This window comes from Amphiura filiformis, chromosome 10 (genome assembly GCF_039555335.1).
Source record: "Amphiura filiformis chromosome 10, Afil_fr2py, whole genome shotgun sequence".
NCBI classification, from domain to species: Eukaryota; Metazoa; Echinodermata; class Ophiuroidea; order Amphilepidida; family Amphiuridae; genus Amphiura; species Amphiura filiformis.
This window is the reverse complement of record NC_092637.1, coordinates 58,645,581-58,664,004: the sequence shown is the minus strand read 5'-3', so window position 1 is coordinate 58,664,004 and position 18,424 is coordinate 58,645,581. Positions and strand designations below refer to the sequence as shown.

At 38.1% G+C, this 18,424-nt stretch overlaps 2 protein-coding genes across 2 annotated transcripts in view; one reads left to right on the top strand and one right to left on the bottom strand.

Annotated features, from left to right (window-relative positions):
- The window catches only part of LOC140163074 (nicotinate phosphoribosyltransferase-like), a 52,886-nt gene extending 49,624 nt beyond the window's left edge, over positions 1-3,262 (bottom strand). Inside the window, exon 1 of the mRNA XM_072186445.1 lies at positions 3,178-3,262. The gene's annotated coding sequence lies outside the window, so the exon portion shown is untranslated. The remainder of the gene's footprint in view (positions 1-3,177) is intronic.
- A 267-nt stretch (positions 3,263-3,529) lies between these two features.
- On the top strand, positions 3,530-15,333 carry LOC140163073 (uncharacterized). Its single transcript, XM_072186444.1, has 3 exons — positions 3,530-3,661; positions 8,326-9,211; positions 12,710-15,333. The coding sequence occupies exons 2-3, from the start codon at positions 8,388-8,390 to the stop codon at positions 14,034-14,036; spliced, it is 2,151 nt and encodes a 716-aa protein (XP_072042545.1). The 5' UTR covers positions 3,530-3,661; positions 8,326-8,387; the 3' UTR covers positions 14,037-15,333.
- The last annotated feature ends 3,091 nt before the right edge of the window (positions 15,334-18,424 follow it).

The following is an 18,424-nucleotide window of genomic DNA, read 5'->3' as shown; positions in this document are numbered from 1 at the left end:
AGGGTAGAAACGATAGTTGTACAATTGTACGAAAATATACATTTTGTTATAGGCCTAAAATTAAGCACCGGATAAAACGCGATTTTGGAAGCCAAAACGCACCACGATATTCAAAAACGCATAAAAAACGCGATTTCGAAAAAACACACACAAAATTTTTTTTTTTTTTTTTTAATTTTTTTTTTTTTTTGGAAGTTGTAGACCCTAAATTACTTGTTATTGAAGGTTGGCACCTCGAAATACTGCTACATAAAAAAAAAAAAAAAAAAAAAAAAAAGATTTAATAATTCAGATTTTTTTTCAAAACTGGATAAATTTGTACATTTTAATTACTTTTGCTTCTATTGAACAGCTAGCAATGCATGTTAATTCAATATGTCCCTGGCTGTTCAATAGAAGCAACAGTAATTAAAATGTACAACTTTATCCAGCTTTGAACAAAAATCTCAGAATTTAATTTTTTTTTTTTTTTTTTTTTAAGTAGCAGTATTTGGAGGTTCCAACCTTCAATAACAAGTAATTTAGGGTCTCTCTTTTAAAAAATTAAAAATTAAAAAAAAAAAAAAAAAAAAAAAATTGAAAAAACGCAATTTCACCCAAAAAACGCAATTGCGGCCGCAAAAACCGCGATCGCGTTTTCCTCCGGTGCTTACCTAAAATGTTTACAAAAATATATTGTTCCGTACGTTGTGCATGTATTCAGTTGTTCGACGTATAGCACTGACCTATCCCTAAAACTAGTTAGCTCTGCAACTTGTGTATCACATCCGTCCCGGGTTCAAACCCCATTGTGGTATTCTATTGTTTAGCGGCTATAGAGGGTAATGCATCATTTACTTTGAATGAGCGGTCTCACACATATTTTGTTTGAGGATAGCTGGATCAACCTCCTCTTCCTTACTTACACCTTCTCTGGTAAATTATAATAAAATTCAAACATCGCGCCCTCGGCGCAACTCGCATACAATCGAAGGTCGCGAAAGATAATCTGATAACAATAGCTTGACAATAGCTATCAATAATCCTGTTTCCAGTCCCCTTATACACGGTCCCTGAACTGACTCAGGGTATGGGAAACTAGACCGAATAATCAGTCCCCAATACAAAATTCACTTGCTGACATTAACCTGTATATGGGGACTGAATGGGTTTTAACGGCAATTTGAATGGCAAACATTATGTCACTTTTGAGTTGCACTAGTACTCACTTGGATATATAACACACTCCAAATTGTTGCTTGCATTAACAGAAAAGGTTTACTGTACAATCGACGTCAAAAACCATTCTACATTCCTTGCACAAAAGGTATGTTTAAGCTTTCGTTTGGCACCGACTTCCTCCGCATGTCCCTGTTTATTTGTATATTTAAAATGGCTGACCGAAGAGGTCAATCATAGATCAATGATCGGATTGATCGCATGCATAATGCATATTGATCAGTCCATTTCTCAAATAGGGGTGTTTTGATCACATTGATGGGCGTGCTGATAATTTCATCAGGCGGTGATGGAAGCGATATCGCCAATTTTGAGGTCGCCATTGGATTAACACATTATCATGAAATCTTCATAAACAATTCTAAATGTGTTATGTGGGGTCAAAGTAAAATTATCTTACTCTAAAACCGTCGGGGTACGACCGTGTACCACACTGCAAGTATGTTAATTTTCCATTTGTAATTGCTAACCGTGTATTTTGAATGGGGCTGTCAGCCCTGTATCTTCGCCAGCCTCTTACGTCACGTGTTGTGCTTCCTATGCCGCCTGGCCACGCGGTTGGTATTTCCCTTCAGAAATAATGGCATGACCCTTATCAATTTGCAGATAACACGGGTCATACTGGGGTCATAACCGGGTCAACCATGATGAATTTTGACAGCTAAAACATCACAGTGTGATTATGATATTGTCGAAGAAAGTTTGGGCCAAAAAATTCACTTTTTCAGTGCACATCGAGAAGTTTCAAGTATTGCAGAAGAGTGAGAAGTAAGTTGTTATACCTATAGGTTCACATAGGGAATTACATGTACCGGTATAGGGAATTATATAACATCAGAAATAGCATGTAAAGTGTAAAATGTCGAATGTAAAATGAGAAGGTCAAAATCGACCTCTTCGCCGATTAGGAAAGTAGCAGCGTTAGTACGGCACTATGGGAAACTGAAACTGAAAGTTAAAAAGTGAAAGTCAAAGTGACAAGGCAGTAGACGAAGCACATTCTCCCACTGTTCTCGTTGGATTATATTCTCCCAATCGATCCTGTGGTTGTTGATCAATAATCGTAGTAGTGTCACTGCATGGAGCATGTGCTTTGTGTCTATTAATAGTTCACGGAGCATGCGTGTGTCCACACATAAGTAAAGAAAGAAAGCCAAGAAAAAAACCAAATAAAAATAAATAAATAAATAAACAAACAGACTTTTAATAAATTTTATTAAAAGAAAGAAAGAAAGAAAGCCAAGAAAAAAAAACCAAAAAATAAAATAAAATAAACAAACAGATTTTTAATAACTTTTATTAAAAAGAAAGAAAGAAAGAAAGCCAAGAAAAACACCAAATAAAATAAATAAATAAATAAATAAACAAACGGACTTTTAATAACTTTTATTAAAAGAAAGAAAGAAAGCCAAGAAAAAAAATAAATAAATAAATAAATAAACAAACAAACGGACTTTTAATAACTTTTATTAAAAGAAATAAAGAAAGAAAGCCAAGAAAAAACACCAAATAAAAATAAATAAATAAACAAACGGACTTTTAATAACTTTTATTAAAATAACTTGAGACTCAATCAAATTTGATAAAATGTTTTAATAAAGTATTGTTAAAATAATATAAAATAATTATAAATACACGCATGTGTGAAGCAACAGCAGCAGGACGGCAGTGTCACTGTAGTATAAAGTCTACAATGTATGTTATTACAATTCGATAGGGTGATTGAGTCATAATAATAATCCCTCTTTATAGTCAGCGAGAGGGAGAATGTGCTTCGTCTACCGCCTTGTGTCAAAGTGCATAACACAGACTAGCGTGGCCGTGGGTAGACAGTATCCGATTATAAATGAGTACAACGTAAACTGTCCTTGTACTATTTTAACATTTATACAATCTCCATGAACTTTAATAATCTCACAGTCAAAACAGAGAGGTTTAAAATATTATTTTTAAGCTTACCGTTTGAGTTTCATTCATGCAATCGATCGACCGATCGGCTCACTCGGCTGATTACTTTTCTAAATAAGTTGCCTTCCTGTTACGCGCAATAATTCTAACATAAAGTTTACAAAATCCACGCAGTTACATTTTTTAAATAAAACGGGACCACTAATGCAAAACAAATCAATGCAAAGCAAGAAATCATTTTGTTAGCTTGATATAATGATACTTGTCACTAAAAATGAAAACATGAAAGGTCTTTGTTACAGAAAATCCCAAATTAAATTATGATACCACCAAAAACGGCAACAGGGTTTGTGAACTTTTGACCTTTGACCAATTAATATTTGACAAGTTGACCCAGCTGGCCGGCAGAAGAAACAACAGGGATCAGACCTTGGGGCAAGTAATTTTCATGTTCTTTGTCAGAACTGAGTCCATGTGAAGACTGTAGAGTTATTCGACTCATGAATTTGTGCTTCAAGAGTTACTGATTTGAGTGGTAAGCTTCTAAACACATCAGGCATGTCAGGGGGTGAATTTTACCTGAGATTGATAAGCTTATTTTAAAATTTAAAATATTTTCGATTTTCATAACATGATAAAGTTTAAACAAAAACTTTCTTTGTTTGACACTTTATCAGTATCATGATCATGTCCATAATAAATGGAAGCTACAATTACAATGTATATAATTTTTTCTGTAAACCTTTGATGAGAGCTTGCTCGAGAAGTTTAGCCAAGAATTTGCTCACCGATACGATAGCTTCACATTCTAGAGTAGACTAGAGATTATTGCATTCAAATAAATCAAAATCTAGTCGGATTTGCTGAAGCATGATTTCCATGACACAGTGTAAAGCAATGGAAGTTAAGAAGCAAACACAGCCGATCACGATTCACGACAGGCGATTGCATCAAAAATGTAGCTAAACTTACAGTTACACTTCAGCAAAATTTTAGACTGTCCAAAATAGGCAAATCTTGCTCAAGATACAGTTGACTATAGCCAAAATAACAATTTCTCGATCATGAAAAGATGTACCTTCTGCGTCAGCATACTTGAATAGAATAACACGATCGCGCGACCTGCATGACCGAGCCTTGAACTTGCCTAGCAACGACCGTGTGATTGGTCAATTCTCAAAAGCTGTGTTTGCGCCGTTAAGCGCCGGTATTTGCGTAGTACGCTCGGCGCAAATAACTGTGCGTACACAAGTTGGCTCTCATGATCGAGAATTTAATATTTTGGCTATAATCAAAATAACTATCATCCAAATTTTAAGTGTACAACGCGTACGGTACCGTGCAAAATTAATTAATAAATTTCCCCTTGCCGACTCAGATCGGCAATTCAGAGTTGCAGGCACGCCTCTTGACAGAATCAGGGCGCGTTCTCACTATGTAGGTAACCTAGGCAAACCTTAGTTAACACATTTACTAGTCAGCGAATTACATGAGACCGGGCCCCAACACAATGCATATTTACATAGAAATTTGAATTTTTTTCGAGAATAGGTGGGTGAAGGAAACCTACATAAATATGTTTTCTATACTTCACTTGACCCAAATATATGATTTTTTATGGTGATAATCAAGTCGCACATGGAATTTTAGAGGATTTTGATAGCAGTTCCATTAAAAAAAGCTGCCATCGCCATGAGACTAAGATCTAGAAACACCCCCGAAATGCCGTTTTGGGGAATTTTGCTAGCTGAATCTTTTTGATGAAAGTCAATCTTTGACAAGATGTAGCTTTGCTACGGAAAGTGCTATGAAAAAAAGGTTTTCAGTTTTGGCTTAGTTTACTCAAGGGCTTTAATTTGATATATAAAACGATGCAATTTGATGGCAAATTTGAATTCACCTAGGATACCTACACTATGCCTGTTTGATACCAGGACGTGGACTCGATCCTACATCGAGTCCACTTCCAAGCATAGTGAGAACGCGAAATAAGTGGTTTCGATCCTACATCCAGGATGTAGCATCGAGACCACCTCATTGAGGTAGTCTCGTACCTAGGACGTGGTATCAAACAGCACAGTGAGAACGCGTTTACAAGTGGACTCGATCCACTTATACCGGAAATGTTGTATGCACAACCTTGATGGCCGTCGTTGTACTATAGGCCTACATGTCTACATTATATAATTTTCCATGATACAATTTAAACATGCATTTTCAACTTAAAAATTCGTAGCTGGTATTATAGAACAAATTTATACATGCTTTATTTCATGTAATTTACAATATTTATTTTTTATGCGGAAAAGTCGAGGGCCTGATCATATACACGGACGTTAGTTCGTTCGAGATGCTTACCGTAGTTTGATGAGCAGCATGCTTCTCGACGGTGCAGTGTGAAAACAACGGCATCGCGGCAAGATACAGATTTTATCCAGTTTCAGAATTAAACAAAGCGACATTGGGCTTTACAGTATAATACAAAAGAATATTCAGGTGTAATATTCGTTTTTGAGGTGTACATTTTGCTAGAATGAGTTAAAATTACCAATCAAAATTAGTATTTTTGATGGTGATTTAGAGGTTGTGTTGCGTGTGAATCGGTGTGCTTGACCAAAATCAGAAATAACAACCCGATGTATTTCTCTCATTTTACACGTATAGGCCTATATAAAATAACAGTTTTTAGAGCCGTTTATTTCAGATCTTTCCAAATACATGCATATATCACAAAATAACATCCATAGATTGAAGGAATATATCAGGGGGCCTGGAAATAATAAACATGATCTTTCCAAATTGATAGTCTAGTAAAGTTTGATTTGTGCTGTGAGTTCGGCTCAAAACATGCATTGGAACAGAATTCGTGACGTCATGGTCATGCATTGAAGCGCTTGATATTATAACATCCGGGTAAGTGGAGTCGATCCACATCACATTTTGGTGTTAGTGAGAACGTGAAATCAATGTGGACTCAGTCCACTTGTATGTGGACTCGGACCTAGGTACGAGACCCCATGTCTGTAGTGAGAACACGACCTCAGAGACAAGTGTCACAGTGCATTTCAAAACATTAAGGGGGGTACTACACCCCTGGTCAATTTTGTATAGGGGCAAGGACTACATGTGTCACAAACCCCTCACAGAAATATCCTGCACCTCCTAGAGCCACTTCCGGTCCGGCGAGTATATGAACAAAACACACCAGGGGTTCTGGCAGCCATCGTTCAGAAGTAAACAACTAAACATAGCCGATCACAACTGGATATTGCATAAAAAATGTTGCTAAAATGTTTCTGAATATTTTTCAAAATATTGCAGTCAAAATCAGTCCACTTCTGCCAAAACATGGCTGATTTTTTTTGATAAAATAAATCTAGAAAATCTGGATCGATTTGGCCTGTAGAGTAGGATTTTTTTTTTCTATCTGCTGCCAATCCTGGTTGACAAGCGCCCAATTGTGTAATTTTAAAAACCATAAAAATTTTACGAGTATAAATTTATACTAGTACCGTACTAAGTGTATGTATTTTAATTAATTTTTCCATTTTTGAGTTACCAAATTCTGTTATCTATTCCAGCTCCAGGTACACCTCATTATTAATGTCCCTGGACCTTCTGGATGTATTGAAACTTATTTATGTACGGCATTTTACTTTGGAAAATCAGTATAACAGGGCTGTAATGCATTTTAATATGCATGAGGTACATTTGGCGATCTTTTCTTTTGGACCACCCGAGCTATAGGTTAAAACTACGAATTCATCAAATTAAACTTTCGCATCAAGGTTTTAAAAACATGTTCTTAGCTGTACAAAAATACCTTTTATTTTGTCGAACAAGCATTATTTTGTTCCAAAATCCATGTTTTTATCGCAATTTTTGACGTAAAAGAGCTGAATACAAAACCGGTGAATGCAAACTCCAAAACTTTCGCACAGCACGAGCGCTTGATGTACGCTCGTTCTGACAGTGATTTACGCTCGCGTATCAAGCATTTTCAAGCGCGTTTGACAGTAGTTTACTGCATGACGCAATTTTGCATATTTTATTCAAGATGGCGAATTTCTCAAAAACATGATGTATTTTTCTTTAAAAAAATCCCTCGTTTCACAAATTCGTTGCATTTTTCACTCATCTGATCACCTTTTTATGTGACGGAAGTTATGCTGATTTTATGAAGGTATGTTTCTTGCTTTTCTGATAGCAGAATAGCCGTTTTCACTTGTTTTCAAAAAGTTGTTACTTTTAACCTTGTTTTTTACCCCATAATTTCCCTCATTTATCGAAGCCCTGCCCTCCTTCCAATACATTAAACCTTGACTTCAAAGTATTTGGCAACTGTTTAACCTTGATGCAAAAGTAAACCTTGATGCAAAAGTAATAATTTAGTCCCTATATAGCGAGGGTGGTCTAAAGGAAAAGATCGCCGTACATTTGTGTGGTGATCACCACGACACTGGAGTTGGAACAAATAATATAGAAAGAATGAACTCTGTTGTAGTCCTGGGTGTAGTAGGATAGGGGTGTCTACGTTTCACGTTTAACGGACTGTAAAATGCACTATCCGTTTAGGAAAATCACTAAAAAAAGTCATAGACCCTAAATTTCTTGTTAAATTCAAGGTTGGAACCAGAGAAAAAACTGCTATTTAAAAAAAAATAATAATAATAAAAAGTTCTGACGTTTTTATTCAAAGCTGGATAAAGTTGATAAAACAATGAAATTCAATATGTCCCTGGCTGTTCAATAGAAGTAACAGTAATTACAACTTTATCCAGCTTTGAGTTTGAATAAAAACCTCAGAACTTTTAGTTAATTTTTTTTTAATAGCAGTTTTTCTCTGGTTCCAACCTTGAATTTAACAAGAAATTTAGGGTCTGTAACTTTAAATTTTTTATTTTTTTTACATTATATATGTTTACACGGTTAACCGACCGGATTGTGGTCCGTTTTAACGGTTAGACAAATTTACACCCCTTAGTGTAGGAGTCAAAAGACTCTAAGTTTGTTTGACCTTAGGGCCTAATGACCTGATTGATTACCATAAAAGTAAAATATAAATTACCTTACCGTACCTAAGTACCTTTTACCTTATTTAATACAGGAGGAAATTGTTCCATGCAGTGAAAAACCAATAATTACCATATCCTGTAATGAACTTTAAAACTAATGCATGTTTTCCTTTTGTACACACAGGAAGTTGTTTTCATGATCACTAGCAATTCATCACTGATAGCGTGGAGTTTGGATGAGTTATAATGGTGAATAAAAGAAAGAAAGGAAAGAAGGACACTGAGAATGAAAGAAAGAAAGAAAGCAAGAAACTAGTTGGTCTGCTACCTACATGTACATGTAGCACCGCCATGGAGGAGTCTGAAGATGAAATAGAGAAAAGAAAGAAGGAAAAGAAAGAAAACAAGAACTTGGTTGATATGTTACCTACATGTAGCACCGCCATGGAAGAGACTGCGGATGAAAGAAAGAAAGGAAAGAAAGAAAGCAAGAAACGGTTTGGTCTGCCATGTAGCTCCACCAAGGTGGACAATGGGAATGATAGGAAGACAAGAATGAAGGAAAAGAAAGAAGACAAGAAACCAGTTGGTCTGCTACCTACATGTAGCACCGCCATGGAGGAGACTGAGGACGAAAGAAAGAAAGGAAAGAAGGAAAAAAAAGTAAGCAAGAAACAGCTTGGTCTGATGAGGAGTGGAAGAAAGAAAGGAAAGGATGAAAGAACGAAAGGAAAGCAGAAGAATGAAAGCAAGAAACGGGTTGGTCTGTTACCAAAATGTACAAAATGTAGCAGCACCACCACTGGGAATGGAAGAAAGAAAGGAAAGCAGGAAAAGAACGACAACGAGCAAATGGTTGATATGATACCTAGTACCACCATGGAGGAGTCTAGGGATGAAATAGAGAAAATTAACGCAGAGAAAGAACGCAAGAAACTGATCGGTATGTTACCCATCACCATGGAGGAGACGGGAGATGTTGGCATTCCTGTGGGACAGCTGACGGACGATGCATTGCTCATCATTTTCTCTCAGCTATCTATCAAGGAGAAGGTTGCTTCTATATCAAGGTATGAGCTCATCAAACTTGGCTGTTCCTTTTGAAATCCATACACCCCCATGGAAGGCATGACCTTTAATCTCCCACACAGGGGATGTAGATTTCAAATGGAGTCACTCATTCAGGTAACCCCATTTGAAATTCACACTCCCTGTGTGGAAGATCAATGTCATATTTTCCATAGGGGTGTATGGATTTCAACTGGAATAGCCCAATATATATTAAATGTTTGTGTCAGACTTGACTCCCCCCGGGGGTGCCACTGTAATGGTGAAGTGGGGTATCAGGCGCGTCCGTGGACTCACAAAAAGCACCCTAAACAAGTATTGCTGAGACTGAAATTTGCACCCCTAAACAAGTATAAGTAGCGTGATTTGCTACCCTAAACAAGTAGTTGTCTTTTCTCTAACCATGCTAACCCTAAACAATTGATGCAATTATTACCCCTAAACAACACTAAGAAACAGGTGCTTTTAACCATAAAATAAGTAAGAAGCTGTTGCATTGGTCAATTTTGGAAATAACTTGGACCAAAATCGTGTTTTTGCTTCCTTTATTAAATAAATGCATGTTATGAAAAGCTTGAACATGTTGAATCTAAACGTGTCAACTTCAAAGGTTCATAACTTGAAATCTGAGCCCCCCTACGTACATATGAACTGTATCAAGAGATAGAGCTCTTTAAAATAAAGCTTTTCTGAAAAAATTGGACAGAGCTCCACTGTCTGACAGAGAAATTTAAGGTTTCCAAGAGCTTGCTTTTTAATCACAAGTCACTTATTCACAGAGCTTACCTATAGTACTAGTAGTAGCCTCCATTAAAACAATAGTTTAAGGATGCAAAACTATGTTTTCTCAAAATTTGAGTTGGCAAAATCCCTAAAAAAAGTAAGTCCTAAATTTATTAATTTATTCAATTTGGCAACTGGCTAAATTGCGAAAAACCAAGCAACCAGGGTTTGAATTTGGAGTTAATAGGACATCAGTATAAAGTGGTCAAACATCGTTTTTTGGTATTTATCAATTATTCATTTAAATGAATAGGACTGGCAACCCACTAATTTCAGAAAATCATTGATCAATACATCATTAAAACAGTCAAGTGTCAATGTCAATTAGAATACTATGATAGCAGTTGTCTATATAGTGCCCGTGCTGCACCATGAGAAAGTCACGACAAAACAAATTCGAAAACCATCTTGTAGGCTTATTCTTTTGCACAAATAGACCTAAATACCTTCAGAAGACAAAGCATGTGTAGCAGTTAGATAGTTAATAAAAATATTAATGTGCATGAAAAATCGGCAAGTTGGAAGAAAAACAAAGTCCGAAACCATCTTGTAGGCTTATTTTTTTGCACCGATAGAGCTAAATAGTTAACTAAATACCTTCAGAAGACATAGCATTAGATGAGTAAAATATTAATGTGCATGAAAAATCAGCAAGTCGGAAGAACATTATTTCGGAAACAATCTTGTAGTCTTAGCCATATAATTTTTTTAATGTGCATGCATCATGCGAAAGTCGGGAGAATAACGCAGTCGGAAACCATCTTGTAGGCTTATTCTATTGCACCAATAGAGCTTGTAGGCTTATTCTTTTGCACCAATAGAGCTAAATAGTTAACTGAATACCTTCAGAAGACATAGCATCAGATGGTTAATATTAATGTGCATGAAAAATCAGCAAGTCGGAAGAACATTATTTCGGAAACCATCTAGTCCTAGCCATGTAATTTTTTTAATGTGCATGCATCATGCGAAAGTCGGGAGAATAACGCCGGGAATAACGCAGTCGGAAACCATCTTGTAGGCTTATTCTTTTGCACCACTAGAGCTAAATAGTTAACTGAATACCTTCAGAAGACATACATAGTATTAGATGGTTATTAAAATATTAGGCCTAATGTGCAGGAGAAAATTATTTGGAAACCATCTTGTTGTAGGCTACAACAAGATGGTTTCCGTAGGCCTATTAAATAATTTTTTAATGTGCATGCATCAACGAAAGTTGGGAGAAAAATGATGTATATTTTTGCCAGTTTGGTATGGGTTAAGTGTCTAGCGTCGAAAGAATTGAGTCCGTTGGCAAAACCCCGGGGCAAAACTACGCTAAGTACGCAAGAGCTCCAAAAACATACCCATTTACACCAATTTTACATGGATTTGATACCCTATTCGCGTTACGCACGTAACGTGTCCTAGTCTGAAAAAATACCCTTTTTACGTGAATTTACGGACGCGCCTGATACCCCGGCCTTCACCATTCGAGTGGCCCCCCCCGGGTGACTCCCAGAATCTAGAAACTGATTGTACACAGTTGTGTCTGAAATTAAGGGGAGACTAGCTATAGGGCGCTTGCACGAAAGGTTAAAAGGTTAATCAAAATGACCTACATTGAGATTCATTCAAGTGACGATGGAGGACAAAAAAAACTATTATCATCCTCTGTGAATCTTCGCCGCATCATTCAAACCCATGCTTTGTAAGGAATACTATAGCCAAAATAACAAATTCTTGATCATGAGAGGATGTACCTTCTGCATCAGCGTACTTTTCATAGAATAACACAATCGCGCGACCTGCATGACCGAACCTTGACCTTGCCTAGCAACGACCGTGTGATTGGTCAATTCTCAAAAGCTGTGTTTGCGCCATAAGCGCCGGTCTTTGCGTAGTACGCTCGACGCAAATAACTGTGCGTACCCAAGTTGGCTCTCATGATCAAGAATTTAATATTTTGGCTATAGCACTGTGCCTCCAGGGCTAGTGACCTGTGGCGTATATGAGACCTGCCTATAGTTGATTGATTTTCATTATCTAAATCAATTAGGCCTAAAAAAAAAAAAGGTTTGTCTCAAAGGTTGCATGCGCATAAAATAGCACAATTTGAAAAAGAAATGCAGATTTTTTTTTTGATTTTTTCCGGAAAAATTCAGCGAAAATCAGATTTTTTTCTCAAAATACCGTAAAAATACCAAGTCGGGAATAAAAAAATAAATAGCATTTCGCATTTGTTTTCAAACCACTTGTGAGCTTTGAGACAAACCTCTTTTTTTGGCCTTATTGAAAAATAACACTTGGATGTTTTGCAAAAGTTCATTCTACAAATCGTATACTTTGAAAACTTGCTTGATTTATTGTTGTGAATGAGATGTATGTTTTACAAAAGTGTTGTTATTTCAGCCCTCTTTACAACATAACTCAAGAACCACAGGACCTACAAAAGTATATGGTGATATTTGAATTCTTCTACACGCTCGCTATGAAATGATCAATGCAATTTTTGCCAAAGCTCACTACCATTTGCATGATGCTATAAACTACCAAATCACAACAGTTGCTATAAACCTTAAAAAGGTGAGTCAGAGCAGTGCCTGAGCTAGCAGTGTTTGTGCTCAAATATTGAGAAAAGAAAGCATGCAATCACAGGGATTTCATGTGAAATAGCCAATTTAGTAGCACAATTCAGTAACCTTTATCTATGTCTTGTTTTGTTCTTTACTCAGAGTTTGTAAAAGATGGAATCGTGTCGTCAAAGTCGGTGCCATCTGGAGGCATGTAGACATGTGGGAATGGCAAGAAGTGGTACCCTCGAGCGTGAGACGAAGTCGTAAACTCAACAAACCCTACACACGAAGACAGGCGAAAATAGAAGCACCGGCAAAGGTCACGTTTGAATTACGCCCAATGATAAAGAAGGAGAGAAAAGCATTGAAATTTCTCCAAACGTATATTAGCGGGTCTCTACGAACCTTAAATTTGTGCGTCGTGAGCGACAATATTTTGCAATTTCTGCGAGATAATTGTCCCAAGTTGGAAATCCTTACGCTAGGTAGTAGTTTTGAGCATAGAGATTTCCTTCCCGCTCCTGGGATAAGAAATGTAGATTTTTCGCTGGTACCCAGTAGCGTAGTCAAGCTTAAGATACAAAGCGGCTGGGCTGAAAGAGGTAAAGTTGTCCCTCCCAACCCACTGGAAGGGCTTGCCAAAGATCCATTCCCCAACATGAAGGAGCTGATTCTGGAACGGCACGTATCATATCCAGCAGAGCTGTTCCAGCGATTAAGCCATTGCACCGCATTGAAATCACTCTCGTTAATCTCCTTTGAGAGAGTCGGCGATTTTGCGGTCCTCGCCAAAGGTCTGGCTGGGCTAGAAGAACTTTGTCTTCAAAGCTGTATTCGGGAGAATGCCGCCACAAAAAAGGTTCTCTTCCAAATTGCCGACAACATGACGTCACTTATGCATATTAAGTTGCGTGCCGGGCCGACGCCGCAAGACGAGCAAGTGTCAGTTGACTGTGGGATAAGCAGGTTGCGATCCTGCAAGAACTTAAGACAGGTGTGGTTGGAAAATCTCCACACCTTTTCCATCTCGGGATTCAAGACACTCACGACAGGACTCCCAAATCTCCAAGAGGTTGTCCTAGTCGACTGCGACCGAGTCGACGATGCATTCTTGGAGCACATCCAAAATCAGTTGAAATCTTTGAAGCTGCTGCGACTAATCAGATGCGTGCAGCTCACTGACTTCGGTACAAAGTTCCTCCTACATCATCCGTCGATAGAGCATCTAGAGATTGTCGGGAAACTCCAGACCACCCGTGTGTTCCCAACGCCAAAGATCATCTGCGAGATTGCCGAATCGATGGAGTCTCTGAAGACTCTGAAGGTCCTCATCACAGGTCATCCCCCCACAGATGTGCTGAAGCCTCATTTCCATCAGCTGAAGAACATGAGACCAGAGATGGAGATCAGGATATACCTAAGACCGGATGTAGAGATGGAGCTGTTTGGATGTAGGTGTAGTTATGAAGATGATACTAGCGGATAAATTTATGGAGTCATTGAGCGCACTACCGACTATTTTGATTGGTTACAAAGAGAAGTATATCATGTATTGAGCCAATCACAGATTATGGTAAAGATAGTTAGTTGCTGAAGGTTGAGAGATCTAGAAACTGTGTTTTGATTGGTCACTCAGATGATTATATGATATCATGTGATTAACCAATCAAGGGCTCTATGTAAGGAAAGCAGTAGTTGTACCAGAGAAGATGTAACATGTACATCTTCTGTGGTTGTACATAGCATGCACTGAATATTTTTGGTGTTAGATGTGCTCCAAGCAGTGTTGTAACAAGTCATAAGTCATTTGGCCTAACTGTATTTCAGTGGGGTCAAATCACTGAATCACTCGGGTCACTTGCCACATTGCGCTATTCCAGTTGACATCCATACACCCCCTATGGAAGACAACATGACCTTAATCTTCCACACAGTTGGGAGTGTGTATTTCAAATGGAGTTAATACCAGAATGGGTGACTCAATTTGAAGGCTCCCACCCCTGTGTGGAAGATTAAGGTCATGTCTACCATCTTGGGGGTGTATGGATTTCAACTGGAATAGCCCAATTTATGACTTGTTATAACACTGGCTCCAAGAAGGATCTCTCGCTTCTGTCGCAGTCCATAAGGATAACGTCCCAGTCCTGTTACGAGTCTTGAATTAATGTCCATCAAATCAATTGTACATATACTACATATTTATATATATAGCAGCACTATTAATGTTGATGTTCTTAACTACTAAGTGTGCTTTATTTTGTACTATGTGGTCACAAATTATGTAAGTCAACAGACAAATTATGTAAGGGGCTGTGCAATAATTATGAGCCTCCGGACGGTAAATTTCCAAATGGCCCGCCAAAAATCGCTTGCCCCCATTCCCGTCTTGGCCTGGCAAGAATTGCATGCCCCCCTCTCACACCAATTTTTGGCTCTGAGCGGAGCTTATCAGTGCCTTTGTCATGCAACTAACTAGCATTAATTTTCAGGCCACAATACGCTGTTGGTTTTTATGCTAAGGATCATTTAATGACTGATATGAAGGCTTAAGTTTCGTTTCTAAGTTTGGCTAAGTTATTTTTGAATCGATTGCACTCCAGATTTTATTGAAATTCAGGCGATAAAAGTATTATTTTTGGGTAAAAAAAGACCAAAATAGTCACGATAATCGAGTTATATCTTGGTTCCCTGTGTGTGCTAGAGATTATTCTGGTCTGTATAATTTAAGATGCGTAATACAAACGGAAACCAATGGAGGTACATTTCTTAAGATTTAGTTCAGATCAGAAATTATTTGACTACTTCTTAACTTTTCTTCACTATTTCTTTATAATTTCAATAAAGAGATAGGTAAAAAAAAAAAAAAAATAGTCAAGAACATGTCTGAATCTTGAATAAATCCCCGAATAAATCTGAACAAATGACTTTTCTGGGGGACTATTTGGCTTGCGCAAGTGCAGTACGAAAGCACTGTGCCGATTTTTTTGTTAAAGGTCACGTTTTTACCGATAAGCTGCGATGCTTAACAAACTTCGTACTTTTCTATGAGGCTATTTTGAACCAATAAATCGATTAGTTTTTCTTGATTGATGACATCACCATTTCTGAACCAATCAGCAAACAGTTTTGTGTGATTGATCGATTCTTGCAGTAGTCTCCACAGCAGCCATTGGTTCCGCCCCTTCCACACAAACATTTTTGTGGAGGGAGCGTAACCAAACTGGCTGCATAGGAGACTAAGTTCACTGACCCACTGACCTTGCAAACTCAACCACAGAGAGCTACGGTGCATAATCGAGGTGAAAATACGCTAGTTTGTTTACATGAGCTCATGAGCTTCTGGTAAATGTCATTCCGAAGCATTTACGAGCATACCATAATATTTTTTTAATTAAATATAAAGATGTTTATTTAAGTTATTTGTAAAATTCAGCGATGGACTTAATCTAGAAGTGGTTTGATTTTAGTTGTAAACGCGGGACTCGACCGGCATGACAAGTTGAACATGTGAAGTTCCAAATTCGGAAGCCATGTACTACTATTCCATGTACGTAGGTCTCACACGTACACGAACTGCTCCGAGGTTATACTGACTACTAGATTGTCTACTTTTGTACTTTCGTAAGTGATGAAATTGAAGAAAAAATCATGAAGTGAAATCTATCAGAAATAAACACTGATGTGATGTAGGCTAGTCCTGCTTAATCGGAGTACAGCATCCAGGCAGATCCAGATCCGAACAGAACTTACGATTGTTCGGTTGGACCGGGTTCAACACATGACACAACAGACATGTCAGGACAGAACAGTTTTGGTGTTTACAAAAAATGCAAATGATCTCAAGTCACAAAAATTTGTTATAAAATTTCATTTATTGTCTCGCCTCAGTATTTCTGTCTGTCCGGGGGTGTGGATGTCAGTGTGTCCGTCCGGAGCTGTATCTGGGGAACTGTAAGACCTACGGGGACGCTACTTGGTGGGAGGAAGGTTATCTAAGTTTGCTCCGTAATTGTATGTTTTCGGTGAAAAATAATGCAAATTAACATAGCTAATTTGCATAATTTATCTGAAAATCAGCGCAAATTGATAAAATTTCATTTCTGAACTTTGTTCAGGATGGGACTTAGTAATCACTATTTCCGTCTGTGTGTGGGGGTGGGATGTCCGAATGTCCGTCCGGAGCTGTATCTGGGGAACCGTAAGACCTACGGGACGCTACTTGGTGGGAGGAAGGGTATCCAAGTTTGCTCCGTAATCATATGTTTTCGGTGAAAATATGCAAATTAACATAGCTAATTTGCATAATTTATCGAATATCAGCGCAAGTTGATAGCGGCGCATGGTAACGAAACCTTGTGACAGGAATGATACACACCTGCTGATCACCTGATTAGTTTTTGGCGAAAAGTATGCGCATTTAGTTGTAAGTTGCATAATTTATGCGGAACGCTTAACTACAAAATGGTTGGAAATCTGAAGAAATCCGCCTTGTGAAGCTGTTTCTGGGGATCCGTAAGAATGCTAAGCCCTATGATGATGAAACGTGGTGGGGTAGCATGACCAGAGGATCTCGACCTGATTCGATTTTCAGCGCAAAATATGGTAATTACCTACCTAATTTGCATAATTTATGCATAATATGCAAAAACCTTTTTCTCGGAGACTAGGGGTCGTACGTTCTTCAAACTTGGTGGGCGGGTGCATCTTGACCCCAGACAGAACAAGTTTGTATTGGTTAGTGGGTGAAGGTCACTCGAGGTCATCCAGGGGTCATCTAATGTCAAATTACTAAAAACTGTCGTATGGGCATGAAACTTGGTGGGTACAGTTAACATTTAGAGTCAAATTTTCTGACGGTCATTTTGGGGTCATCCGAGGTCACTTAGGGGTCATCCGAGGTCAAATTACTAAAAACTGTCGTATGAGCATGAAACTTGATGGATACACTTAACATTATGAGTCAAATTTTCGGACGGTTATTTCGGGGTCATCTGAGGTCAAATTTCTAAAAACTCGTATGGGCATGAAACTTGGTGGGTACAGTCAACATTTAGAGTCAAATTATCGGACGGTCATTTCGGGGTCATCCGAGGTCACCAAGGGGTCACCTGAGGTCAAATTACTAAAAACTTGTATGGGCATGAAACTTGGTGGGTACACTTAACATTTAGAGTCAAAATTTTAGACGGTTATTTCGGGGTCATCTGAGGTCACCAAGGGGTCATCTGAGGTCAAATTACTAAAACTGTTGTATGGGCATGAAACTTTGTGGGTACAGTCAACATTTAGAGTCAAATTTTTGGAAGGTCATTTCGGGGTCATCCGAGGTCACCCAGGGTCATCTAAGGTTAAGTTACTAAAACTCGCATGGGCATGAAACTTGGTGGGTACAGTCAACAATTCAAGCCAAATTTTTGGAATGTCATTTTGGGGTCATCCAAGGTCACTCAGGGTCATCTGTGGTCAAATTACTAAAACCTCATGTGGATATGAAACTTATTGATGGATGTATTATGCTCTGCAAATAAGATATAGCTACCAACCAGCAAGATGTATGATTGCATGTGATCTGGCACATACAATGTATATGATTTCACCTGTTGCACATTCGACTGCAATTACTTTCACATTCAAAAAAGCACAGAGCCACAGCGCCATTGGTGCTCTTGTTTGGGATCCCAATTTGCAAACCTTAAATCCCACCTAAATGGTCTAGTATTAATATGTTGCGAGCGCAGGAAAAAATTGTATATATTTAAAAGCGTTTCCGTAATGTTTTTAGAGCATTGAATTGCTCCCCCCCTTCTTGGCTTGTCCCCCTTTTGGCTTGCCAAAAATTTCTTTCCCCTCCCAATTTTACCCTCCCAACATGGC